The sequence below is a fragment of the Labeo rohita genome, chromosome 8 (genome assembly GCF_022985175.1).
Source record: "Labeo rohita strain BAU-BD-2019 chromosome 8, IGBB_LRoh.1.0, whole genome shotgun sequence".
Lineage (NCBI taxonomy): Eukaryota > Metazoa > Chordata > Actinopteri > Cypriniformes > Cyprinidae > Labeo > Labeo rohita.
In genome coordinates this window covers 24,232,018-24,256,987 of record NC_066876.1, presented here as the reverse complement: position 1 = coordinate 24,256,987, position 24,970 = coordinate 24,232,018, and the positions used below count along the sequence as shown (strand labels likewise).

The 24,970-nt window shown below is 35.0% G+C and overlaps 2 protein-coding genes across 4 annotated transcripts; both read right to left on the bottom strand.

Annotated features, from left to right (window-relative positions):
- Window positions 1–536: 536 nt before the first annotated feature.
- On the bottom strand, window positions 537–9,029 carry mindy4 (MINDY lysine 48 deubiquitinase 4). The gene is given in 19 exon segments (XM_051116978.1): window positions 537–1,282; window positions 1,413–1,497; window positions 1,681–1,861; window positions 1,940–2,050; window positions 2,052–2,102; window positions 2,218–2,281; window positions 2,368–2,435; window positions 4,607–4,672; window positions 4,780–4,843; window positions 4,925–5,026; window positions 5,236–5,324; window positions 5,413–5,529; window positions 5,621–5,718; window positions 5,935–5,993; window positions 6,431–6,651; window positions 7,743–7,998; window positions 8,087–8,289; window positions 8,370–8,489; window positions 8,702–9,029. Coding segments are annotated over 19 exon segments (2,067 nt in total). The 5' UTR covers window positions 8,765–9,029; the 3' UTR covers window positions 537–1,233.
- A 1,874-nt stretch (window positions 9,030–10,903) lies between these two features.
- Window positions 10,904–24,133, bottom strand: nexn (nexilin (F actin binding protein)). 3 transcript variants are annotated; one of them, XM_051116972.1, is made up of 15 exons: window positions 23,978–24,133; window positions 22,250–22,631; window positions 20,678–20,869; window positions 20,179–20,263; window positions 19,905–20,053; window positions 16,926–17,126; window positions 16,653–16,829; window positions 15,550–15,738; window positions 15,027–15,218; window positions 14,564–14,611; window positions 12,862–13,056; window positions 12,553–12,774; window positions 12,282–12,470; window positions 11,767–12,130; window positions 10,904–11,615 (listed from the first exon to the last, which is right to left on the bottom strand). In XM_051116972.1, exons 2-15 carry the CDS (start codon window positions 22,619–22,621, stop codon window positions 11,602–11,604), a joined length of 2,589 nt encoding a protein of 862 aa, XP_050972929.1. In that variant the 5' UTR covers window positions 22,622–22,631; window positions 23,978–24,133; the 3' UTR covers window positions 10,904–11,601. The 3 variants fall into 3 exon arrangements, with proteins under 3 accessions (XP_050972929.1, XP_050972928.1, XP_050972930.1); XM_051116971.1 differs by having other exon boundaries at window positions 22,250–22,654; window positions 23,978–24,129; XM_051116973.1 differs by lacking the exon at window positions 14,564–14,611 and having other exon boundaries at window positions 22,250–22,654; window positions 23,978–24,129.
- Between the last annotated feature and the right edge of the window lie 837 nt (window positions 24,134–24,970).

Below are 24,970 nucleotides of genomic sequence, written 5' to 3'. Positions count from 1 at the left end.
ACATCCATATCTACTTATGCTTGGTTCAGGGATCAGTCATAGAATGTTCTTGAATGGGCTGTTTAGTGTCCAGATTTAATTCTTATTGAAAATATTTGGTTGAATTTAAAAAAGGCAGTGGTAATGTGAAAACCGAAGATTATCAGTGATCTGAAAGCTTTTTAGCTTTTTCAACATAAACGTTTAGAGTCTATTTGATTTTTTATTATTATTATTATTCATCAACTTACATTCTTAATAATTAATAAACTTTCTCCAATAGTGTACTAATGCCTTTGTTGAATTGCTCAAAATTTTGTTCTCTGCTGCGAAACGTCTTGCAGGTCAAGGGGGTTGAATAATTTTGATTGCAAACTGTACAGTTCTAAATCACAATGACTAATTATAGGCATATGATGATAACATTACTAGGACAGAAATACTACACCAGATGTTCCATGTAAATAATAATTGATCAAACATAGAGAGTAAGCTGTTTGCTAATGCCATAAACAGAATAAAGAGAACTCTTGAGAGACATTGGCATAACCCATTGATCCAGTTCAAAGAAGATTTAATATTTGCATTTCTTGTGACATTTTAGTGAGCTAAAGCATCTGCACCATGCAAGGGTCCCTCATTTTAGAACAGACTGCAACAAAAGCATTCTTTGCACAAAATATTCTCTTTAGAATCTCCTTCTTGCATACAGTTAAAGGGATAGTTCCCCAAAAACTGAAAATTGACTCACACTTATGTAATCCCAAAACTGTGAATTTTTTCAGTGGAACATAAAAGAAGATATTTCTGTTTTTTGTCCATAATTTATCATCAGTTTGGTTACAAACATTCTTCAAATGTCTTCTTTTGTGTTCCTCAGAAGAAAAAGTCATACAGGTTTTGAACGCTATGAGGGTGAGCAAACAATGACAGAACTTTAATTTTTCAGTGAACTATTTAAATAGTAGGGACTGAACAATGCATATGAACAAGTCATATTCTCTCTGATAATTAATTTAATCATGATTTGAATAAAGTAAAAAAAAGTTCTGTCAAAGCATGACAGTTCCTAATGCCATACTGTCAGTGTGACACTATGAGAGACAAAGTGATTGCAAACAATGGGCGGCAGAATGATGAAAATACTCTAAATACAGAGAATGGCAGTAATCATAAAATCACTAAATGCATGTATTTTTAAATATAAAACCTAACTGAAATTTAGAGCCTGATGGATCTCCTTTACGTGCATTATCAAAGAATGGGATCTGTATTATTCCAGCTGACCACTGCCTTTCGCCATCTGTAAAACATATTCGAAGCATTAATATCACCACATGTTTGTGTTTCACAATATCAAAATGACATGTTATAAAAAATATTCTGATAAACAAGAGAGATAAACCTCTAAGCAGTTAGGAAATAAAACTTACTTGGTCCTGATGCAGAGCTCGAGCGGAGGAATGAGATCACTGTCTGCGTTGTCATTCTGAGCAGCACCAGCAGCAGAATGTGGATCTGTTCAGAGACATAAAATCCACAAAGCCTTTAATACCGACTTATTACAAACTCTAATTACAAAGCCAGTGTGCAAAGGTTGTGTTTATTTTGTTTTTCTCAAATCCGACGGATAATAAACTCAGTGTTTGTTTTGTGTGTATGTGTATCCAGAAAAGCAATGACCCAAAGGAAAAGACTCACAGACTGTTAATCTAATTGGTTCCTGCTGGTTGGCCAGCCCATCGTAATAGTACAAGTCAAACTCTTCCTCTCTGGAGTGATCGGTTGCCAAATCTTCAGAGGGGCAGAAGAGCACGCTGAAATGGCTCTCACTGCACACTACCCAAATTGGAAACTTGGGAGTTTTCAGGTGAGATCCAACCTTTAGAAAGAGATCAATTGTGATAAAAATTTGGATATACTATCTAAGTATGTGTTAGAGTGTTTCAACCCTCATTACCTTACATATATTATAGTGCTCAAATAAAGACAGCAGCCCAATGTTACAATGCATTTTAATTCCCTTCAGAAGTGTAAAATTTCCATTTCCGGAATCAAGCTTCATTTCATCATTCAAAGACGTTTGAAACTGCCCGTCCACAAAGCAAAAGATTTACCAATTCCTTAAGAAAAATGAAAGGGAAAATATAAGACTTATTAACTTGATCATATCAGAACACTGCGTCCAATAAGAGAAACATAAAATATGAGTATCAGGATAAAGACTGTGTGGCAAACCTGTGTGCAGTAGCCGTGAGCTCCAATGAGGGTGGAAGATGGCACATCCATATCACTTTGTATACTAAATCACCAAAAACAAATCAATTAGCTCTGTGAATATATGAACGTGAACAGCCTGCACTGAGTTAAAAAGAGGTGGAAACTCACGTTGCAATAGTTCTGGAAAGGATAGCAGAGACAGTAAGCAGGACACAGCCAAAGGGACCAAACTCAAACTAAAAGGAAAAAATAAAAAAACTGCTACTAATTGCCATCATCAATCACATTAAGAGCTATTAAACAGGTGATATATGTCTTAAAATGCTTCAAGACTATCACTGGATATGCTTAGATACAAATCCTGTGTATAACTTAAACAAAACCTGCTTCTGGCAAATTTAAATATTATAAATAATTATAAATAACAACAACGTTACAAAAACCACTACTAATATTGTACATATTATAAACAATGCATATAAAAATATGGGAATAGACCATGAACAATAAAATTTTCTCAGTATTTATAACTCTTTGTTAAAAGAGAAGTCCACTTCTAAAACAAAGATTCACATATAATGTACTCACTCCCTTGTCATCCAAGATATTCATGTCTTTCTTTCTTCAGTCGTAAAGAAATTATGTTTTTTGAGGAAAACATTTCAGCATTTTTCTCCATTTAATGGACTGATATGGTGCCCCGATTTTGAAACTCCAAAATGTAGTTTAAACGCGGCTTCAAACGATCCCAAATACGGTTGTAAACGATCCCAGCCAAGAAAGAAGTGTCTTATCTAGCGTAACGATAGGTTATTTTCATAAAAATTCATAAAGATTCTGCCTGGACTGTTTTTGTTCTGGTTCATGACAGTTAGGGTATGTCGAAAAACTCCCATCTCATGTTCTCCCTCAACTTCAAAATCACCCTATATCGCTGTTTTATCTTTTTTGTTAAGGATGTTTGATCTTCTTTGCATGTTCACTTTGCAAAGACTGGGTTGGTACCTCTGCAGCGATATAGAATGATTTTGAAATGATTTTTGAAGTTGAGGAAGAAAATACAATTGGAGTTTTTTGACATACCCTAATTGTTTTGAGCCAGAATACAGAGTTCAAGGAGAGCAAGGCAAGATGAGCGTTTGAGAATAAAAAGTATTTCAATTGTATTAATTTTTATGAAAATAATCGATCGTTTCGCTAGATAAGACCCTTCTTCAACGGCTGGGTTGGTTTACAACCGCATTTGGGATTGTTTGAAGCTGCATTTAAACTGCTCCATGCTCCAAAGTTCCGATCTAAATCAAATGATTCACGATCCACGCTTCAAACTGCGTATCGCAAATCATTTGACTTAGATCGGAACTTTGCGTATTGCTAATAATTTGATTTAGATAGGGACTTCTAATCGCGAATCATTACATTTGAATCATTCAATTTACGAAATGATTCACAAACCCATTCCAATCTAAATCAAACGACTTGCGATACCCACCCGGAAATCCCGATCTAAATTAAATGATTCACGATACGCGGTTTAAAGTCCAAATCTAAGTAAAATGATTTGTGAACCTGCTCTGAAGTCCCAATCTCAATCAAATCTGAAACAAATGATTGGAGCGGTTAACTCATTCAGAGTTTCGAAAAACTCCCTTTCACCCATCATTCTGCTTTTTAAAATCATTACAAGCAAAGTTGAAATTTGAAAATGAATTGCTCTTTTAATTTGATCTGGCTTTTGCTAGTGAATCGCTTGAAATGAATGAACAAAGTCACAAGCTTGAATTAATCTAAACAGTTCCAGCGTAAATTACTCAAAATGACTCAATACCGTTTACTCAGCAACTTGTCAGTACTACTGGCTTAGCTCTCTAGTTTTATGACATTAACTAAAGTAAGCGGAAAAGGTATCATGCTTTTTGAATTACATGAATTTAGAGTAAAAAGATGTGTGCTTCTTGAAAAAATTCAACATTGTCTTTAAATAATTCAAGCACTTGTCAAGTACCTCTTTAGGAATATTGCTATTTTCAAGGGTTTACCAGGCCTTACATTTCAAGAAGTCAAATTCAAGCCACTTTAAGCACCTTGTACGAACCCTGTCATTGTTATTTCATGTTAGGTCACAGTGCATTAACTTATGTTAACAAGATACACATAATACACATAATTTTAATAATACATTAGCAAATGATATAATTAACATTAACTAAGATTAATAAATGCTGTAGCAGTTCATATTTCGTTCATGCTTACTAAAATGGTTAATGTTACTTAATGAACCTTATTAACAATATTATACATAATTAATCTTACAATTTATTTCTGTACTTTTAAAAAAATATATATTCTACATGAATAGAAATCAAGTATACGGGATGTGTCATAAGCCATTTAAGTGCAGACTTACCTGTCTAACATGCTGCTCAAGAACTAAAGTGAGATCATCTAAGGTCTCCACAGTGACGTATGTTACCTGTGTGGAATATGAAAAAAAAATCTATTAACAAAAGAGAAATGTGTCATCATCAAAAGATTGAGAAGCAATTAGACAGCATTTTAAGGGTCAAAGAATGACCTTACCATTTCTAGAACACCATCTGATTTGTAGCGTCCGACTGGGGTGAACAGACTTCTTCCTGTGTTTCTGTGGGAGCAGGTCCTTTACGCTTGAGAAATGAACAATGGGTTTGTAAATATAAGTGATCATTCTAAATGTGACACTTACATTGCAACTGTGGCTCTCTTCATATTCCCAGCTCTCCACAGTATGTCAGCCAAAGCCTGAGACAGACATTTTGTCCTTGTAATGTCTGATACCTCCAGTCTCCTGATGACATTAAAAAAAAACAAAAGATATGTCAATGAAATACAAATGCTGTAATTTATAACCTAAAATATTCTGTGGTTTATGTATGGAAAAACTCAGGATACAAATACGTCTGAAAATTATATTATAATGATATTCTCTTAAAACAAACAATATCTAATCTTTTAACTAAAAAATTAGCAAAAATATAACAGATGCTTTATACGCACTCATCCAGTGAGTCATCGCTTGATTCTTCAAACAAAATCTTCTGTAGAACACAAGCCTGAACTGCTGCAAGGACACCACAGGGTCCTCCCTGATAAAACAAGCACAGAAGGTTTCATGATGCAAATGTTTATACACCAAAACTACAGTAAATCTTGCGGTTGTCTAGAACACTGTACCTTCTTTTGTACAATCCCATACTTCAAACCAGGAGTATCTGAAAAGGTAAAATTCTGTCGTTTCCACTCCTCAGTGAAACAAGCCATAGAAGAACCGAAGATGAGCTCCTTCAGAGCCTGAATTAGACATGAGAGCACAGCTATCATATCAATCTGGACTGATATCACAGATTGGGTTTTGAGGAAGTTAAAATAATAATGTACTTACAGTGGCAGTCTTCTGGTCCATGGGAGTCTTGTCCAAACTAAGTTCTGGCATGGATGTTCTAGAAACATCACACAAGCTTTCCTCATTCTCTATGTCATCTGTAAAATTTGAAATAACAGATTTCTAGTTGCATTGATTTCAGAATGATAGGATTAGGAAAACAAGTATTAAAAATGAACTGTACAAACATTTAAAGTGGACAAAATAAAAAACACTTCATTTATTTGAAATCAATACAACAGCTGCTAGCGTATTCTGCAGTTGAACTGGCAATGATACAAAATGTAATCTGTTGAAGATTTTAGGTGCACTACCCAAAACCATTTCCAACACATGGAGTCCATCCAGTTTTGGGCTGGGTGCCGGATTCTTTCTGGAGAGGAAACAATAAAAGTCAACAATCACACACTTGACATATTGCAGCTGAGAATAAATACCAACAGCCTCTTTTTACTATCCCAAATTTCATAGTCTTATAGCTGTATTGTTTTACATATAATAGATTTTACTCATATTTAATTCATGCCTACATTCAAGGTTGTGGATAGGAATTCTGGGCCCCCTAATTGTAAACTGCTTTGAACCCCCTACATTTTTAAATATAAAATTCAGAAATGGTTGGACTTGTATGCCCCTAGAATCATTCCCAACGTTCACCTTTCTAGTTTGGACTGATGTAACTGATATAACTGCTTTATTACCTTAAAGATAAAAAGCTTTTGACATTTTTAAAATGAAGGTTTGTGTAAAATATGTAGAGTTGGTTTCCCAGACACAGGTTAAGTACCGGGCATATTGAAAGGAACTTACAAGCGATGTCTGACGACTGACGTCCTCTCATGTCCACTACGGTCTATGATTCCTGTATGTACATTAGATAACATGCTGCTCTCTCGTTCAATAGGGGCTGATGGGATAGACTTATTTATAGTATCAACATCATTTGTCCAGTTTGCTGCTTCTATACAATCCCCCGTTGTTGCTGTAACAGATGACGGTGACTTTCGAGCTGGACGTCTCCTGTTACTTTCCTAAAGAAAATTATATCTTTATCAAACTCAATGAAATGCAATGCAATGTGGTAAAGGACGAACAATATAGAATCAAATCTTTTGATCCACTTTTGATCCACTTCAAATGTTGATAACGAGAGAGAGAGATACAAACATACACACACCCACATTTTTAATATTTTTAAAGTAGTTACTTATGCTCATCAAGGATGCATTTATTTGATAAAAAATACAGAAAAAAACTGTAATACTGTGAAATATTAATGCATTTTAAAATAACAGTTTTCTATTTTAATATACTGTAAAATATAATATATTCATGTGATGCAAGGCTAAATTTTCATCAGCCATTACTCCTGTTTTCAGTGTCACATGATCCTTTGATATTTATTATCAAAGTTAGAAACAGTTATATATATATATATATATATATATATAGGAACCTGTGATACTTTTTTCAGGATTAATAAATATTTTAAAAGATAATCTTTTGTTACAATATACTCTACTGGTCAAAAGTCTGGGGTCTGTAATTTTTTTCTTTCTTGCTTTTTTCTTCTTCTAAAGAAATTAATACTTTTATTCAGAAAGGATGTGTTAAATTGATTTAAAAAGTGATAATAAAGACTTAAATTTTAAGAAAAGATTTCTTTTTTGAATAAATGCTGTTTTTTTTTTTACTTTTTATTCTTTGAAGAATCCTGAAAAAAGTATCACAGGTTCCAGAAACTATTAAACAGCACAACTGTTTCCAACACTGATAATAAAACAGCATATTAGAATGATTTCCGAAGGATGATGTGACACTAAAGACTGGAGTAAAGGCTGATAAAAATACAGCTTTGCATCACAGAAATGAATTATATTTTATAATATATTAAAACAGAAAACCATTATTTTAAATTGCAATGTTTCACAATATTACTGTTTTTTTCTGTATTTTTAACAAATAAATGCAGCCTTGATGAGCATAAGAAACCTATTTAAAAAACAACAAAAATCTTACAGATCACAAACAACAGTGTAAACAGCTAACAATATTATTCATTTAATGCTGGATTGAAATATTTGATGAATTAATTTTAATTTAATGAATCAACATTAATCACCTGTGAGGAGCTGGCAATGGGACCCGCCATAATGCCCCGTCTTATCTTGCTGCTTCTACTCTTCGGGCTGTCAGTGTCTACAACCTTTTTCTCAGAAGGAAATCCCTCATTCGACACTGTTAAGAGACTGTCCTGGCTGTACGACGAACAGTACATACTTCTCTCGCCCTCAGGGTGAACAGCAAAGTTCTTGCGCTGCTTTTCAGAAGGCGTTTGGGGAGGCACAATAACTTGTGACAAACTGCTTTCAGATAACCTATGTAAAAGGTGAATGTTTAATGCTGTCAAAAGATCTTGAAAGTCTCAAGCAAATGAAAACACTGGATTTTTGTCAAATAAAATACCTTGGACTGTCGCACAACAGATTTTCCATACAATCTTCCTCAATCTTAACATTTCCAGTCATGTCTGTGGAAGAACTGAATGTGGTTTGTTCCAATGGATGTGCTTGATTGTCACTATGTCGGCGTGTTTTGGTTTTACCACCTTCACTCATTCTGTCCTTCACGATCATCTCCAACATTGACTTCAAGGGATGTTCTTCAGCCTAAACACATGCATTTTATCATCTCTCTGCTTTTTTACCATTCTTGATATTTTAAGTACAGGTGCTGATCACTTTAATACCTTGTTCTTTTTGTAAAGGCCTTCAAGGTGAAGTATTTTGCGTAGATCTGATCTGTTATTAATGCTTGAATTAGTTCGTGGAAGCTCTTCATCCATGCAAGCTATGGTTTTCTTCAGGCCCTGCAAGTACATTTCATCATCCAACCAGAGCAATCTCTCATAGAGCAAGCAAATTTACAGAAGAAATCTACCTTTAAAGCACACAATATGTATATTCTGCTAAGATAAAGATCACAAATGCTGATTTGAGTGGTACAGGATAGTTAGCATGTGTGCCATGTTTACAAGTCTTCCAAATAGTATAAACTGAAAGAAACTGCTCTGTCACCCACCTTTCGACTGAGATATTCCCGCACTAGAGACGCGGAGACGTCCTCCACATCTTTGCCCATCATGGATCACAGTAACACTGCGGTAAATATGGGAATAAGATAGCAAGTTGGCTAGTTCGATATAAACAGCCCCAAGCTTCACACACACATCGAATACTGTTCGTCGGCATAAGTCATATTTTCATCTACGCGCCGTTACTGCATTTTCAGCATGGTATTTTAATATTTTGTGAACCGACTGGGGGATAAATGAGGTAAGGATAGTTGCAGAGGCTTGCTAACTAGCGGTCTAGCTTTTTGCCTTGTTGCTATAGTTACCAGCAGACAGTTGTTGATAGTGCGGCGCAGAGTGCGTGGATTAATGACACAGCTGCGCCTCCCTGCGGATGCAACAAGTATTACTGTTACAGTTAAAATGCTATTTTGTAGCATTCTGGTTGCAGAGGATTCTGTTTAGGTGGCAGGTATGGCGAGGACTGCTGTTTTAGATTAATAATTTAGGATAATAAACCGTCAAGATGCCTCGTTAATTGATCTATCAGAGTAGCTTTTTGGAAAGGAAAGTCGTGTCAGATATGGTCAAATTTATGAAAATACGCTAAAAATGTGTAGCAGAAGTGGCTCCAGTGAGTCAAGAAGTCTTGTTTGTTCACTGAAAATCGAATATATGTCCTTTTGAGGTGGTTAAGTAGTGGTCTGTGATGAGAAAGGAAAAATGATTTGTCACGGACACATTCTATAATACAGTCAGCTTTGTCTATTGCAGATATTCAGTTTTTTGATTTGTCTGTTGTTTTATTGTGATTTGTCTGTTTGTCTATCATTTGTGGCCTTTAAGCTTTTAAAAGACTTTTAGTATATTTTTAAAAATATTTGTCAAGCTAAAATGTATTTAGAAACATTGCTTTTCTAGTTTAAAAGTCTAGGTTTTTTGTTGTTGTTGTTGTTGTTATTGTTGTTGAAATATCAATTAATCGTCATTATCCACCTTTTTCCCTCAAGGCAGAAATAAGCCTGTGGGTGAGACTTCCGGTTCATTATCCGCTGAAAAAGAATACTAATGTGCCGTAAACAGTAAAACTGTTTGCACTACAAACCAGTTTCTTCATAATTAAGATAATACATTAAATAATATGGTAAAACACACCAATTGCCAATATCAAGCAGCAAAACTAGCTTTTTTTAAAGATAGTAATAGCTGAATGCGGATGAGCAAGGTTGCCAGGTTTTCACAACAACCCCGCCCAATTGCTACTCAAAACTAGCCCAAAACTAACCCAATCACGTTTCAGGCGGGGGTCTCCCTTAAAATCACGTTCAAAAATAAAATAAAATGTAAAAATAAAAAATAAAAAGATAAAATGTACATTTTTTGTCGGGGTTCCCCTGGTAAATTTGCATTTCAGGGGCAAAATATGAGGTTATTGGGGTCTATTCAACCCACGGCAACAGTGTTAAAGTAGACTAATTCCCAGTGTTGCCAACTTCTTTCAATGGAAAGTAGCTAAACCCCACTTGAAAAGTCGCCACATGTTGCTAGATGACATCATATGCTAATTAGCATATTCACATGGTCAGTGCGTAGTACTGTCCTCTCTGGGCTCACATACAAATTTTTAATTAAAACAGTTTTCACAGATATATTCCCTATATATCTTGATATATTTTACTGTTTCTGTCAACGGGATGATCTGAAAAGTCGCTAAATCTAGCAACAAAGTCGCTAACTTGGCAACACTGCGGATGAGACCGGAAGCCACACCTATAAAATTTACAAATTGCTGCGCCCACTCTTACCTTAAGAAAAAGGTGGATACTTACATTAAAATAAAATTAAAATTAAGAAGGCTTTCAAACTAATTTGCAGTACATAATAATTAAAAAGCTGCATATATTAAAATCATGAGATTTAGGTGTTATCCGCTAATATTGTACTGTTGCATTGTTTTCTCTTCTTCTTCTTCTTCTTTTAATGTATATGGGCAGATCTCGGACTCTGCTGTAAAAAGTTATAAATCAAAATTTTTAAAAAAATAAAGAATCCAAAAAAAAAAAGAAAGAAAGAAAGTTGCATACAGTCAATCATGCATTGTAGGTTATTTGAAACTGATGAATTTGTCAGGCCATGTCTCCCAACTAATGACTGTAAGATATTTTTATATCAAAAATAAAGTTGTTAGTTCATAAAACAGACAACATCACTTCAGTTTTATGAATTTTATTATAATTTTGTACATTACACAAATATTCCGCCTAAAACCTAAAATCACCTCTTGCTAACCTACATACACTGTTCATACATTTCATTTACTCACTACACTTTAACATAAAAACATCTGGGGTTATGAAAGCTCCATGTGTACATTTTTATTCAAAATTTTAAATACTCCGATCACAATGTGGAAAAAAAAAACATCTGAGTCTGAACAGAGGTGCTTATAGGAATTTAACAAAGAAAATGCAACCACATCCCCTTTACAGATACTGAATCAAACTCTCAAGTAACGTCTCATTCATTCGATTTCATGGGTATGAAATCCTTCCTCAGTGAAATAGTGGGTATATTTTGAACATACTCAACTGTATGTAATTAACTGGATTTCTTTGCAGCTACGCTATGTATGCTAAAATATCATGGGAACAGTATCTGTGTTTTGGCACAAATTCATCCCAAATGTGGATTTTTTGTTGTTTTGTTAACCATGAGTGCAGAATCTAATGTAAACAACAGATTGCACTTCATCATTGAGCGTATCTTCAGGAGGAATGGCAAAACAAAAAAAAAGAGATAGAGAGAGAAATACCGCTCCTTCCTCCTCGGTTTTTGGCCCTACCTTCAGAAATGAACTTTTATAAAAGAAAACAATAAAAGTCTGGGAAAGTTCCAGAGAAGGAGAGCATCAGTAGTCCTCAGCTGGAAAGAGAAAGACAAGGAGACAGAAAGACACAGATTAACAAGAAGAAGAAGAACCGAGTGGAAGCGGAGCATGCGATCCGTTCGAGGTTAGTGATGCCATAAGAAAGCTCAGCATGCAGGTGGTTAGTGGAGATGAAGAGCCGCTTACTTTCAATCGTGAGAATGCAGGTGCTAGCGGCAGTTCCTCGGCTGTTGACGGCTTTGCACATGTACTCTCCTTCGTCCTCGGGGAACGTTTCCGGCAAGTACAAGCAGTAGGTCTCGCCTCTCTCTATGTACTGGTAGTCTTCAGAGTCTGGCAGCAGCTCACCCTCAAACCACCAGGTGACCTCTGGTTTGGGTTCTCCTGTGATCTTCACTGTGAACCGCACAGGCTCTGCATCAACCACTGACTGGTTCTTCAGGGGCTTTTTAAACCAAGGAGCGCCCGACCTGGCGTGGTCCTCTTCATCCTCGAAGGCGGCGGAACCGTTAATGATGCTACCTTCTTCCTCCTCCTCTTCTTCCCTTTTCTGATAAGACACATGACAAGTGTTTCACATTTGGAAAAAAAACAACAACAGGAAAACAACAGAAATCACATGCATGCAGTTCTGCCATGCATTAGTGTTGAAGTCAGTCCACCATTTAGCTCTTAAACAAAGTAGCCCAGGAGAGGTTTACTTTTTGAAGAGCAGCGTCAATTTCCTGTTGTTCAAATTGCATTCTTTGTAATTTCTGTTCTTCGATTTTCCTCTTCTGCTCCTCTTCTCTGGCCTTGGCCATTTGTTCGAAACGCGCACGCATGTCCACTTTCTGTCTGAACGGGACGTCTTCTGCTTTAGCTGGAGTTGTTTTATCCTCATCTTCATCCTGTGAAAAAAATAAGCAAAATTACGCATGTCAAAGTTTTTTAGCTGCAATGAAAATGTGTGAAATTCCCTAATTCTTTTACCTCCTGACAGCGCTCTGCCTCTCTCTCCTTGATTTTCTCGTCAATTTCTTTCCTTCTTGCTCGTTCCTCTTCGATCTTCTTCTGGATCTCCTCCTCTGTGAGCTGCTTGATCTTCTCAAACTTAGATTTCAGGGTTTTGGCCTGGATGGAGCCGGTTCGCTTCAGCTTTGTTAGTTCTTCGTACTCAGTGCTCACCACCTCAGAGCTTTCATTGATCTCATCCTGAAACAAACCCACAAAATGTGTAAATAATTGAAGCGTATTGAAATTATAAGTGTAGTGATCATTTTATTGGCACGTGAAGCTGACCTCGCCCATCTCTTGTCGCAACTGTTCGAACTCTTTCTTCTCCATCTCCATTTTTTGGCGTCTGGCCTCCTCCTTGCGCTTTCGCTCTGCCTCCTCTTTCATTTTCAGCAACTCCTCAAAGTTGATTTCTAGTTTCCCTGGATGCATTGCTTCCTGTGACTCTGTCCTCACTAGAGTTTCATCATCATCCTGCACCTGTCAACAAGAATGGGACAAACATCTCATCAGAGATTGATATTTAAATACATATTAACTTGTGCAGGAGGCGAGTGTTTTCCTGTGTTACCTGCAGTTGTTCTTTTTTATGTTTGACTGATGATAACTAAACATGTTGAATTTATAAACAAAACAAGTAAATTCACAGGCAATCAAATATTATGATTATATTTCTAAATGGTAGGTATATAACATTTAATATAAAATATTAAGGGTTGAACGATATGTTTTTCCAGGGACAATGCCGATACCAATTATTACAAGTCTTTTGAACCAATATATGTCTGGTGAAAAAATTAAAATGAATGTTAAAATTAATAATAAAAAGGGCTCTGAAAAAAATTTCTTTAAATACTTCTAAATTATTTTATCTGCAAATCGGTTTTGAAAGTAATCGATACCAATAACCATAAAAATGCTTAATATCAGCACAGATAGTCGGATATTTTTGGTGTAAAAACTAAAATAAATTTCAAAATTAAGATTAACAAGGGCTCTGACAAAAAAATTTTTTTAAATGCTTTTAAATTATAATCAGCAAATCAGTTTTGAAAAATAACCAATACTGATAACCATAAAAATGATTAATTCCGGCTTGTGGACCTTTCCCAATCCCACCCCCTTCTCTCTCTCCCACTTCGCTTCCTGTCCACCTACACTGTCCTTTCTAAATAAAGGCATAAAGATAAATCTTAAATAAAAAAAAAAGCTTAATATTGGCACAGATAATTGGATATTTTTGGTGTAAAAATGAAAATGAATGTAAAAATTAAAAATAACAAGGGCTCTGACAAAAACTTTCTTTAAATGCTTTTAAATAATTTTATTGGCAAATGAAAATGACCGATACCTGTGTAAGAACTGTGGCAACATCTCTAAGATGCTTCAAAAAAACCTACCTGCAAAGCTACCTGAAAAACTATGCGCAAGTGTACCAATGGCAAAAGCTACTTTAAATCCAAAGGATGGTCATATCAAGTGTTGATTTAATTTAGTTACTAGAAGTTAATTGATACATAAAATCTATTTATGACATTATTTTTGACAGCGTCCTCATTTTTTACAGCATTTTTACACAAGTGCCTAAAACTTTTAACAGTACTGTAGCTTTGCAGGTAGGTTTCTTGAAGAATCTCTGAGTTTCATCATGCCATTCTAGACAGACTGGATAATGATGAGATCAGATCTCTGTGTGGAGTGCTGGCTGTTGTCAGACTACTTGTGCAAATAAAAATCTCACTGGATTATTACAATTAATGGCAAAATGAATGTTTGGCGATGTAAACTGATATTTCCTACTGACACACTAAAGCAAAAGATAGAAATAACTGACTTAAAAACATTTTTTGTGTTGGTGAAAATACTAGTGGCCTAAAACTTTTGCACATTATTGCCATAATGATATATATATATATATATATATAATCATTGTGGCAGTTCTTCACATTAGCAGATTAGCTGTTTCCGTTTTAAAAAAGTTTCTTACTTCTTTATCTCCATATCCAGTCAAATTATCCTGATCCAGTCCAGGGCTCTTAAAGACACAATTTGAAAAGCATAACAGACAAGCATTGCAGCAGGTATACCATTTGAGCACACTGGAGATTTGGACATGTGTTCATAGTTGCATTTGAATTATTTGTTTTAGGTTGAAATACAGACGATGTAGGTTGATGTATTGAAATTGACACCGGTTAACAGTTGTTAGCTGAGAGACAACATGTGCTCAGATGATATAAATATATAGAGCAGACTGCATTACAATAAACATGCAGCATAATGTATGTTTATGCTCTATTATTAATAAGCAAAACAGCGATTGTATAGTTTCTTGATTATAATGTTAGATATAAGCCTATTAATCGACTTCTTGTTGTTGATTTGTTTTGTTAGTACATAAATTAGTACATGCAAATGGACTGTACTGTACATGTCATGCATGGTCCTACCATGTTCTTGCGAGCTTCTGCGAAAAGTCTTTTCTCCTCTTCCAGGCGTCGCTTGGCTTCCTCCTCTTTCCTTTTCTGCTCTTCTTCCCGTCTCTGTCTTTCCAAATCCTCAAAGCTGATGGTCAACTTTCCCGGTGTGGCCCCATCTGAGTTTATCATGGCCAGCAGGATGTCATCGTCACTATTTATAACCTGCGAGTCAATATATTAGGTTTAGGGAAAATGAGTTAGTCAACAGTCAAGAGTTTGATCTGGCATCCAACTTATATGTCCAACTGTGCCAAGTCAGCAATCCCATATCTCTGAATGATTGTAGATTGTAGCCGTTATATTTCAAGTTAGACGTGGTACATTTTCAATGAACTTTTGTAATAATAGTGAGCAGTTTATATCTATTAAATATTATGTAGGCCTGATGAGAATGTCACACTAATATATATGCTGTCCAAGAATATAATGGTTACCATAGTACACATAAAAAACAAACAAACTGTATTGTTTTTTCACAAGTGCACAAACTGACCATGCTCTTTCTGGCCTCAGCAAAGGCCTTTTTCTCTTCTTCGATGCGTCTTTTCCTTTCTTCCTCCACTCGCTTGTGTTCCTCTTCCAGCCTCTGTCTCTCCAGCTCCTCAAAGCTGAGTCGAAGTTTACCAGGTCTGATTTCTTCCTTCTCCCCCTTAGTATCTTGAGTATCTTCATCATCTTGAGCCTGTGAGAAATAATTTATTTTATATTCATATTCATACTCTCATGAATGTGTGTTGAAGACTGACACAGAAAAGAAGAAATTGTTATTCTTTTTTTCAGTCATAAAGAAAGTTTTTTGAGGAAAACATTTCAGCATTTTTCTCCATATAATGGACTGGTATGGTGCCCCGATTTTGAACTTTCAACATGCAGTTTAAATGCGGCTTCAAACGATCCCAAATGCGGTTGCAAATGATCCCAACCGAGGAAGAAGCTTCTTATCTAGCAAAGCAATCGGTTATTTTCATTAAAAAAATACAATTTAAATACTTTTTAATCTCGAACGCTCGTCTTGCCTTTCTGTCCATGAACTCAATGTATTCTGACTCAAGACAGTTAGGGTATGTCGAAAAACTCCAATCGTATTTTCTCCCTCAACTTCAAAAATCATTTCAAAATCATCCTACATCGCTGCAGAAGTACCGACCCAGTCTTTGCAAAGTGAACATGCAAAGAAGATCAAACACCCTTAACAAAAAAGGTAAAACAGCGATATAGGGCAATTTTGAAGTTGAGGGAGAACATGAGATGTTTTTTAACATACCCTAACTGTCATGAACCGGAACAAAAACAGTCCAGGCAGAGTAAGACATGAAGAGCGTTTGGCATTAAAAAGTATATAAATTGTATTATTTTTATGAAAACATTGTTTCGCTAGATAAGACCCTTCTTCCTTGGCTGGGATCGTTTATAACCGAATTTGGGATTGTTTGAAGCTGCATTTAAACTGCATTTTGGAAGTTCAAAATCGGGGGCACCATATCAGTCCATTATAAGAAGAAAAATGCTGAAATGTTTTCCTCAAAAAACATAATTTCTTTACAAATTATGTGTATGTGAACCAATATATCTACTGGTTGTGGAAAATCTACCCACCATGCCGAGCTTGGCCTCTTCAAAAGCTTTTCTTTCCTCTTCCAGTCTGCGTCGGGCCTCCTCCTCTGCCTGTTTTCTCTGTTGCTCCTGTCGCTCCTTTTCCTGTTCTTCAAAGGTCAGACGCAGTTTACCAGGGGTCACCTGCTCTTTCTCTTTGGGAGTAGACTCGTCATCCACCTTTTTAAAATTTTTTTTAGTTTTTTAGTTTTGCCAAAGCTAATAAAACCTTTTTCTAGTACAGATGACATTCATCTTTAAAAATAGATTCGTCACCTGTTCAACCATGGAGCGACGCTTGGACTCTCGGAAAGACCGCCGGTTTTCATCGTATCTCTTCTTCTTTTCCTCCTCAGTTCGCTTCTTTAGTTCCTCTTCTCTGTTCTTCTCCAAATCCTCAAAATTGATCTTGATCTTTCCCGGTTGTTTTTGTGATTTTGCAGGCACCACTCGTACCAAAAGACTGTCGTCACCTTCCTGTGATGAAGAAGAAAAAGTATGCCAAACAAATAAAATAGCGGTTTTATCACTGGAATTACAAAGGTATGATGCAATGTCTTGTTTTGTTAAGATTTTTGAAAATCAGAAACAAATGTGAGGTCTGATCTGAAGCAATAACAAATTATTTTATTATTTTGACCTGCAACATTTCTGCAGTCATGGACAAGCATCCAGACAGGTTTAGATAAGGACTGACAGCAGAAGACATTCTTCTGGCACAGTTGCCTTCATTTGTGTCATACTAGACAGATATGGGAGTGCTAATTCAGTCAGAGAGCATGGCCTGCAAGTGGTGTGGGAAACAGTTGGCAGTCACATGTTGTCCATGCTTATTAACTCTGGCTCCAGAAAGTGTGGCATTTTTCTTAAATTTAACACCCAGTGCCATGTTGAATATGAAGTGACATCTTTGTAATTTACAGTAAATCATTTGGGCATTAAAAAAAAAAAAAAGCCTTTGAAAAGTCTATTATGCTCACCAAGGCTGCATTTATATGATACAAATACAGTAAAAAGAGTAATACTTTACATTTAAAAATGTAATGTTTATTCCTGCAGTGGTAAAACTTCTGTAACACTGTATATGTTGTTATTGTCACTTTTTGATCAATTGAATGCTTACGATAAGACTCCACAAAAAGGTTTCTTTTGTTAACATTAGTTAAACACATTAGTTATCATGAGCTAACAATGTACAATACTTCTACAGTATTAATTAATGTTAATCTCAACATTTACTAATACACTACCAGTCAAAAGTTTCTGAACAGTTAGATTTTTTGTTTTTTTCTGCTCACCAAGCCTGCGTTTATTTGATCCAAAATACAGCAAAAACAGTAAAATTTTGAAATATTTTTACTATTTAAAATAATTTATTCCTGTGATTTCAATGCTGATTTTAGCATAATTACTCCAGTCACATGATCCTTCAGAAGTCATTCTGAATATAAAAGAAGTCATTCTATAATTTCTATAGAAGTCCTATGAAGTCATTCTATAATTTCTTTCCCTCAAAAAATTATACTGACTCCAGTAAGCTTTTGAATATTATATTGTATAATGTTACAAAAGTTTTTTATTTCAGATAAATGCTGATCTTTTGGATCTTTCTATTAATCAAAGAATCCTGAAAAAAATGTACTCAACTGTTTTAAATATTGATGATAATAATAATAATAATAATAATAAAGAATTTTTTCGAACAGCAAATCAGCATTTTAGAATGATTTCTGAAGGATCATGTGACACTGAAGACTGGAGTAATGATGCTGAAAATGTAGCTTAAATCCAAGAAATAAATCACATTTTAAAATATATTCAAATAGAAAGCAGTAATTTTAAATAGTAAAAATATTTCACAATATTACTGCTTTTGCTGTATTTTAGATTAAATAAATGCAGGCTTGGTGAGCAGAAAAGACTTTTAAAAAAACATGTAAGATCCTACTGTTCAAAAACTTTTGACTGGCAGTGTACATTTTTAAGGTTTTTAAATATATTTAACATTTAAAAGTTGTATTGTATCTGTTAACATTAGTTAATGAACTGTGAACTAACATGATCATTTTTATAAATTAACAAATGCTAATAAAAGACATTGCTCATTGTTAGTTCATGTTAGTTAAAGGGGTCATCGGATGCCCAGTTGATATGATTCTTCTGGTTAAAAATTCTTAATGGTTGTGTAAAACAATACCCTTTTTACCTTGTCAAAATGAGCTCAGCAAAAATCATCCCATTCTAAGGGATTGTTCCTTTAAATGCAAATGAGCTCTGCTCGCCCCAGCCCTCTCTTTTCGCTGTGGAGTGACGAGCCTGTTTACTTTAGCCGCATTTAGCTGCGTTTAGCCGCTAAACTTGCTAACTAGGACGTTATTAGGAAAGGCAATTGCAAAGATTCATAAAAAAACCCTTATACTCACTTCTCGTGTAAGTGAAGCTGGATAATGAATGATTTGCACGAACATAGGCAGATATATGTAGATCAGGAGCCACATTCCCTTCACAAGCAAACGTAATCCACTGCATCTTCAGTGGCTCAGATGTCAGGAGTAAATGCCGACCACTACGTTCATTATTACATCCAGCAACACAACACCTCAATCGCTCAATTGGAGATATTCTTGTCTAACTTACATCCCTGCTCCGGCATCGAAACAATGGAGGTCGGACTGTTACAGCTGATTTAAGGCGGGTCTGAGGTAAGACGCTCATGTCAATCAACTATCGTGGGAGCGGCCTCTGTCGGTGTGACGTCACATCTGATGACCCCTTTAAAGCGTTAACTAAAGTTTACAAATGCGGACCTGAACTACTTGAACAGAAGTGTGTGTGTATGTGTGATTTTTAACAGTGGCCCATTTTATGAATCCAAGTTTATTTTATAGATTTACAGTATTTAAACAATAAAAATAAATACATAAAACAAGTTTATGGATCCACTATATTAATCATTTTAAGTTTAACTTTGGTTGGTTATGAGAATGCCTTACCTTGCTGGTAACTGCAATTTCTATTGCGATGTGACATTGTTCTGTACTATGAATCCATTCCATGATTTGATTCTACTTCCATATACAGTATTGCTAGTTGTTAAAGTAGTGCTTTACATTACATCAGAGGATTACCTGAGTGATTACATATACTTCGGTGGAGATTTTCTAATAGTAGACCTGTTAAAGCAGCTGACTGCCAAAGTCGCATTAAAAGCATCCTCCTGTACCCACAACCTGTTATCACGACACACTGACTCACCTCCTCGGCTTTCTTGGCCAGCTCTTTCTGAATCTTGGCCTTCTCTATGGCCTCCTGTGCAGCTCGCTTCTTCCTCTCCTCTTCTGTTCTTTTCCGCTCCTCCTCCTGCCTTTGTTTCTCCATCTCTGCAAACTTCCCCTTCACACTACCTGTGAATGGACAGAAAGCCGACAGTTGGCGTCTATAACGGGATTAGCGCTGTTACAACGATTACGTCGGATCAGTCCTAAAATCAAATGTTCAGCATCCCTTTGTTTTTCTCATTCCACCCTACCTGTAATCTTGGGAACATATGTTTTTTCTATCTTCGTAGGCTTCACCTCTTCCTCTTCATCACTAGAGGCGAGGAGTTCCTTTATCTGTGGAGGATCCGACAGTTGTTGCGAGGTTAGCCGTTTTATCCAGGATCAGAAACCATGCTGGTCGTAGCAAGCCAAGCAGACCTTAATCCTTATAAGACAGGCACATATGACCTACAGGGGCGGATGCTGATTGGGCCATCAACTGTGACATGGGCAGGGGATCAGTAGAGTGTGCATGCAGCAAGCAGGCATCACACATACTGGGGTGATTATAAGTAGGTTTGTGTGCATCCTGAAATCGGGTATTGATGCATGCCTAATCTTACGTAAACACTGCATACCCAGCAAGCGGTATCTTCATTAACCTCAAGACAAAATCTCCAGTTATGCATTGTTAGTGTCAGGTGAGGCAGGCCAGTCAGTGGATGAAATGACAAAACAAGATGCAGATGGGCACATTTCTCTACTGACCATTTGCTTCCTGCGAATATACTCTCTCTCTTTAACGAACTGCTCTCTGCGTTTCTTTTGCTCATCCTGACTTCTCTTTTGGTTTCTCTCTTCTCTAGCTTTCTGCATCGCCTCAAACTTATTCTTCACATCTTCTTTCCCCAACTTAGGAACATAACTTCTCTGCACAGGCTTAGATGTTCTAAGCAGTTTCTTCAGAAGAAAGAGAAAATGAGGTATGAGAGATTGTTAGTAAAATTGAGAAATGAAAAATTAGTTCATTTCTTTGTCTTTTTTTTTTTAAAAATTGTGTATTTATTAAAGATTATAAATGACACAAAACATACAGTTGACTATTTTTTTTAATTTGTTCAAAAGCATATAATTTATTTCACATAATAATAAATTAATAATAAATAAAAAAATAATAATTTAGTGATTGTAATAATACATAAGAATTAATTTAAAATAAAAAATATTGCTTTATTATATATATATATATAAATATATATATATAATTTGAGTATTGATTATATGAAGAGTATAAATTACATAATACATATTATAATTGCTTGTTTTTATATTAATTTATTTAGCACATTTTTAATTTATAAAGTAATTATATACACTATATATATATATATACATATATATATATATATTATATATATATATACACTACCAATCAAAAGTTTTTGGACAGTAAGATTTTTAATGTTTTTAAAGAAGTCTCTTCTGCTCACCACGCCTGCATTTATTTGATCCAAAGTACAGCAAAAACAATCATATTTTTAAATATTTTTACTATTAAAATGTAATTTATTCCTGTGATTTCAAGCATCATTACTCCAGTCATTGTTCATTTAGAAATCATTCTAATATAATGATTTGCTGCTCAAAAAACATTTTTTATTATTATTATTATGTTGAAAACAGTTGAGTAGAATTTTCTTTGATGAATAGAAAGTTCAAAAGAACAGCATTTACCTGAAATAGAAATATTTATAAACATTGATATACATTATAAATGTCTTTATCATCACTTTTGGTCATTTTAAAGCATCCTTGTTAAATAAAAGCATTAATTTCTATTACAAAAAATATATATATATATGTATATATGTATATATATATATATATATATAAGCTTTTGAATGGTATAGTGTATAATGAAACGAAAGCTTTTTATTTCAGATCAATGCCGATCTTTGGATATATCAAAGAATCCTGAAAAAAATGTACTCCAATAAACATTGATGATAATAATAATTATAAGTTCTGTTTCTTAAACAGTAAATCAGCATATTAAAATGATTTCTGAAGGATCATGTGACACTGAGGACTGGAGTAATGATGACAAAAATGTAACTTCACAGAAATAAATTATATTTTAAAGTATATTCAAATAGAAAACTGTTATTTTAAATAGTAAAAATATTTCACATACTGTTACTGCTTTTGCTGTATTTTGGATTTTTTACTGATAGACGGTATTTTTTATGTATTATTATTATCAAAAATGTGTAATTATTTTTAAATATATATGCATGTATTTACTTACATGCATATTATTGTAGCCTAATCATACTGTACCTCTTGTTTCAGTGCCACATCTGACGTATTTGTGATATCATGCGATTCATCTGCCTCCTTATCGTTTTCCACTTGGGTGATGTTTTCCTCATTCGTTTTTGAAACCTTCTCTCGTTTTCTCGTCCTGCCGGTGGTCTTTGTCTCCTGTTTGGGTTCTTTCTTCTCTGGTAACTCGGTCTTCTTTGGTTTATCTGCAACACTCTTCATCTCCACTTCTTCAGACATGCTCACGTCACAAGTTTCCTCTTTATGGTTTTCATCATTGATTGTGTTCTCTGTATCGTGAGCATCAGCTATATCGTTCGTGTTTTTTGTGCTGTTTATATGCGTCATGTCTGTCGACACGTCCGCCATGCTCATCACTTCAGTCATGTTGTCGTTTCTAAGACAAACCGTAACAGGAAGCTGACATTGGGAAAAAGACATCATGACCACAAGATTCCACTGCTTTTGACTAACTGTAATCTTTACATTGTTACTTGTTTTCTTTAAAAGGTAAATAAATAGTATTAAACTCAATGTTGAGTCTTAATAGTGTTAGTTGGTGGTCTACAAGAGAACAGATGTGTGTGGGACCTCCACCAGGAGCCTTGTGGGACATACAGGTACTAAATTTAACTCCCAGTCTGGGTCCATGTGATTGGGGCTATTTTTACCTGGAGATATGAGTCTAAGAAGAGGTCAGCACCCAGATGGCACACATGAGACCCCTGACTAAATTAATACATTTTAGATGATTCAGATGTGTTGTGTCTCTACAGTGCAAAAGTACAGTAAATTTGGCTAAATACTGAAAGTTAGCAACAATTCAAAAATGTAATATGTTCCACATCTGACATCATTCATCCAAGCTAGAATAATCCCAGATGAACAGCAACATTTACCCATGCAGCAATACAATTTTAAGCATGACTCACTACAAGTATAATAATAATCACATGTAACCATCTAACTTTTGATGCATAGTCACTCTCCTTTGCTATTCATATATGACAAAATCTCACACAACTGGTCACACCTCAATTTTAGAAGATGACGAAGACAATATGGCCTCCACAAACAATGTCGCCATTTTTAAGCATTCTTTCCCGCCACATTTCCAACTGACATATTTATTTTTATCAGTTGATATGAATTTATACTGTACACTAAGCATTTTCCACAGATATCCATATATATATGGATACACTGTTTACCATCTTGATTAGTAGGTAAACTTCGTTGTCACTTTTAAGATTGATTTCAAAGTTTTGTTGGACAGTGAGGATAAACATTTCGTATCTGTTATCTGTATGTCAGATATATCTGTTTAAAAGCATTTAGTTAAACCCTAATATTCAAAAGTATGACCTAAAGGTGTCAAAAGAAAGAAATATATTCTTTTAGTTGTCATGTAATAACGTGTTCAGCATAAATGAATAGGCCTACATGTATCTTTATCCTCAGGCTAATTCAGTAAAATTCTCCACTAGTTTCTATAAGGATCAGCTGTGTTTTTGTTTATATTTATATGTATTTCCCTTTAAACATTAGTGATTAAAGTCATTTGAGATCTAATGAAACAAAAGTCTTCTCCAAATGGTCTACTGTATTCTCAGTGAGTGAAGTATGAGGTCGACCATGTAATACAGGCCCTCATCCGCCTGTGGGTTTGCCCTTTGGATTTTTTCCCCCACAGGCTTTATTAAATTCTTAACACTTCAAAAACGATAACTTAAAATATCTTACCTTTAATTTAGAGAGATTTTCTCCGTTTGTCTTCAAGCATAAGATATGTTTCCGTATTTCACGGTGGCTCTGATAATGCTAAATCCCCAAGCACAGGTTTAGTCTTCTCTTCCCGTGCGACAGAGAGTCAAATGAGCGCAGTCGGGTATCGGTGGGCGCTATCCATAAAAATATCCGTGCCCCTCTCCATCTACCGCATTCCACACGCGCCACCGGCTGACGGCCTCAGCTGTCGCACCACATATGTCTCCTTATCTCCGAGTCTGAGGCTCTTTCACACAAAATTAATTGTTTGAACACTATAATTGTTATTTTCAGTCTGTCAACGACACGACGTACCTGTAAGTTATTATTTAGCAATGTGCTTATTCATTCGTTTATGTATTTTTAATGGCAGCCTGCCTGTACTCATAAAATCATGTTAAATTTACGTTAAAATGGCGACGTTTTTGTATGTATTTTTTGTTTTATTTGCAGTTTATGTTTGAGCTACTAAAACATTATACCATACACCGAAAACATAATACAGTTGTTGAATTAGTTCACGTGATGAATTAATAATAATAAATGCATATATGTACACTAGGATTTTTCATGTTTTTTAAAGAAGTCTCTTCTGCTCACCAATCCTGCATTTATTTGATCCAAAGTACAGCAAAAACAGTCAAATTTTGAAACTGAATATATTTTAAAATGCAATTTGTTCCTGAGATTTCAAAGCTGAATTTTTAGCATCATTACTCCAGTCACATGATCCTTCAGAAATCATTGTAATATTCTGATTTGCTGTTCAAAAAACATTGATTATTATTATGTTGAACAGCTGAGTCGAATTTTTTAGGTTTCTTTGATGAATAGAAAGTTCAGAAGAACAGCATTTATCTAAAATATCTTTCTTTTGTAATATTATAAATGTTAAAATTATTATTTTCTATAATTTTACCCCCACCCCCAAATAAAAAAACAGTTATTAGTAAACATATTACAATTTTT

Excerpts from the sequence above, each read along its gene's own strand:
- nexn (XM_051116972.1), bottom strand. The coding sequence starts at position 22,621 with ATGACTGAAGTGATGAGCATGGCGGACGTGTCGACAGACATGACGCAT. Across the intron at positions 20,054-20,178 it reads ATATGTTCCCAAGATTACAG|GTAGTGTGAAGGGGAAGTTT; the intron begins GTAGGGTGGAAT and ends GTCCATTCACAG. Across the intron at positions 15,739-16,652 it reads AAGAGGCCAAGCTCGGCATG|GCTCAAGATGATGAAGATAC; the intron begins GTGGGTAGATTT and ends TATTTCTCACAG.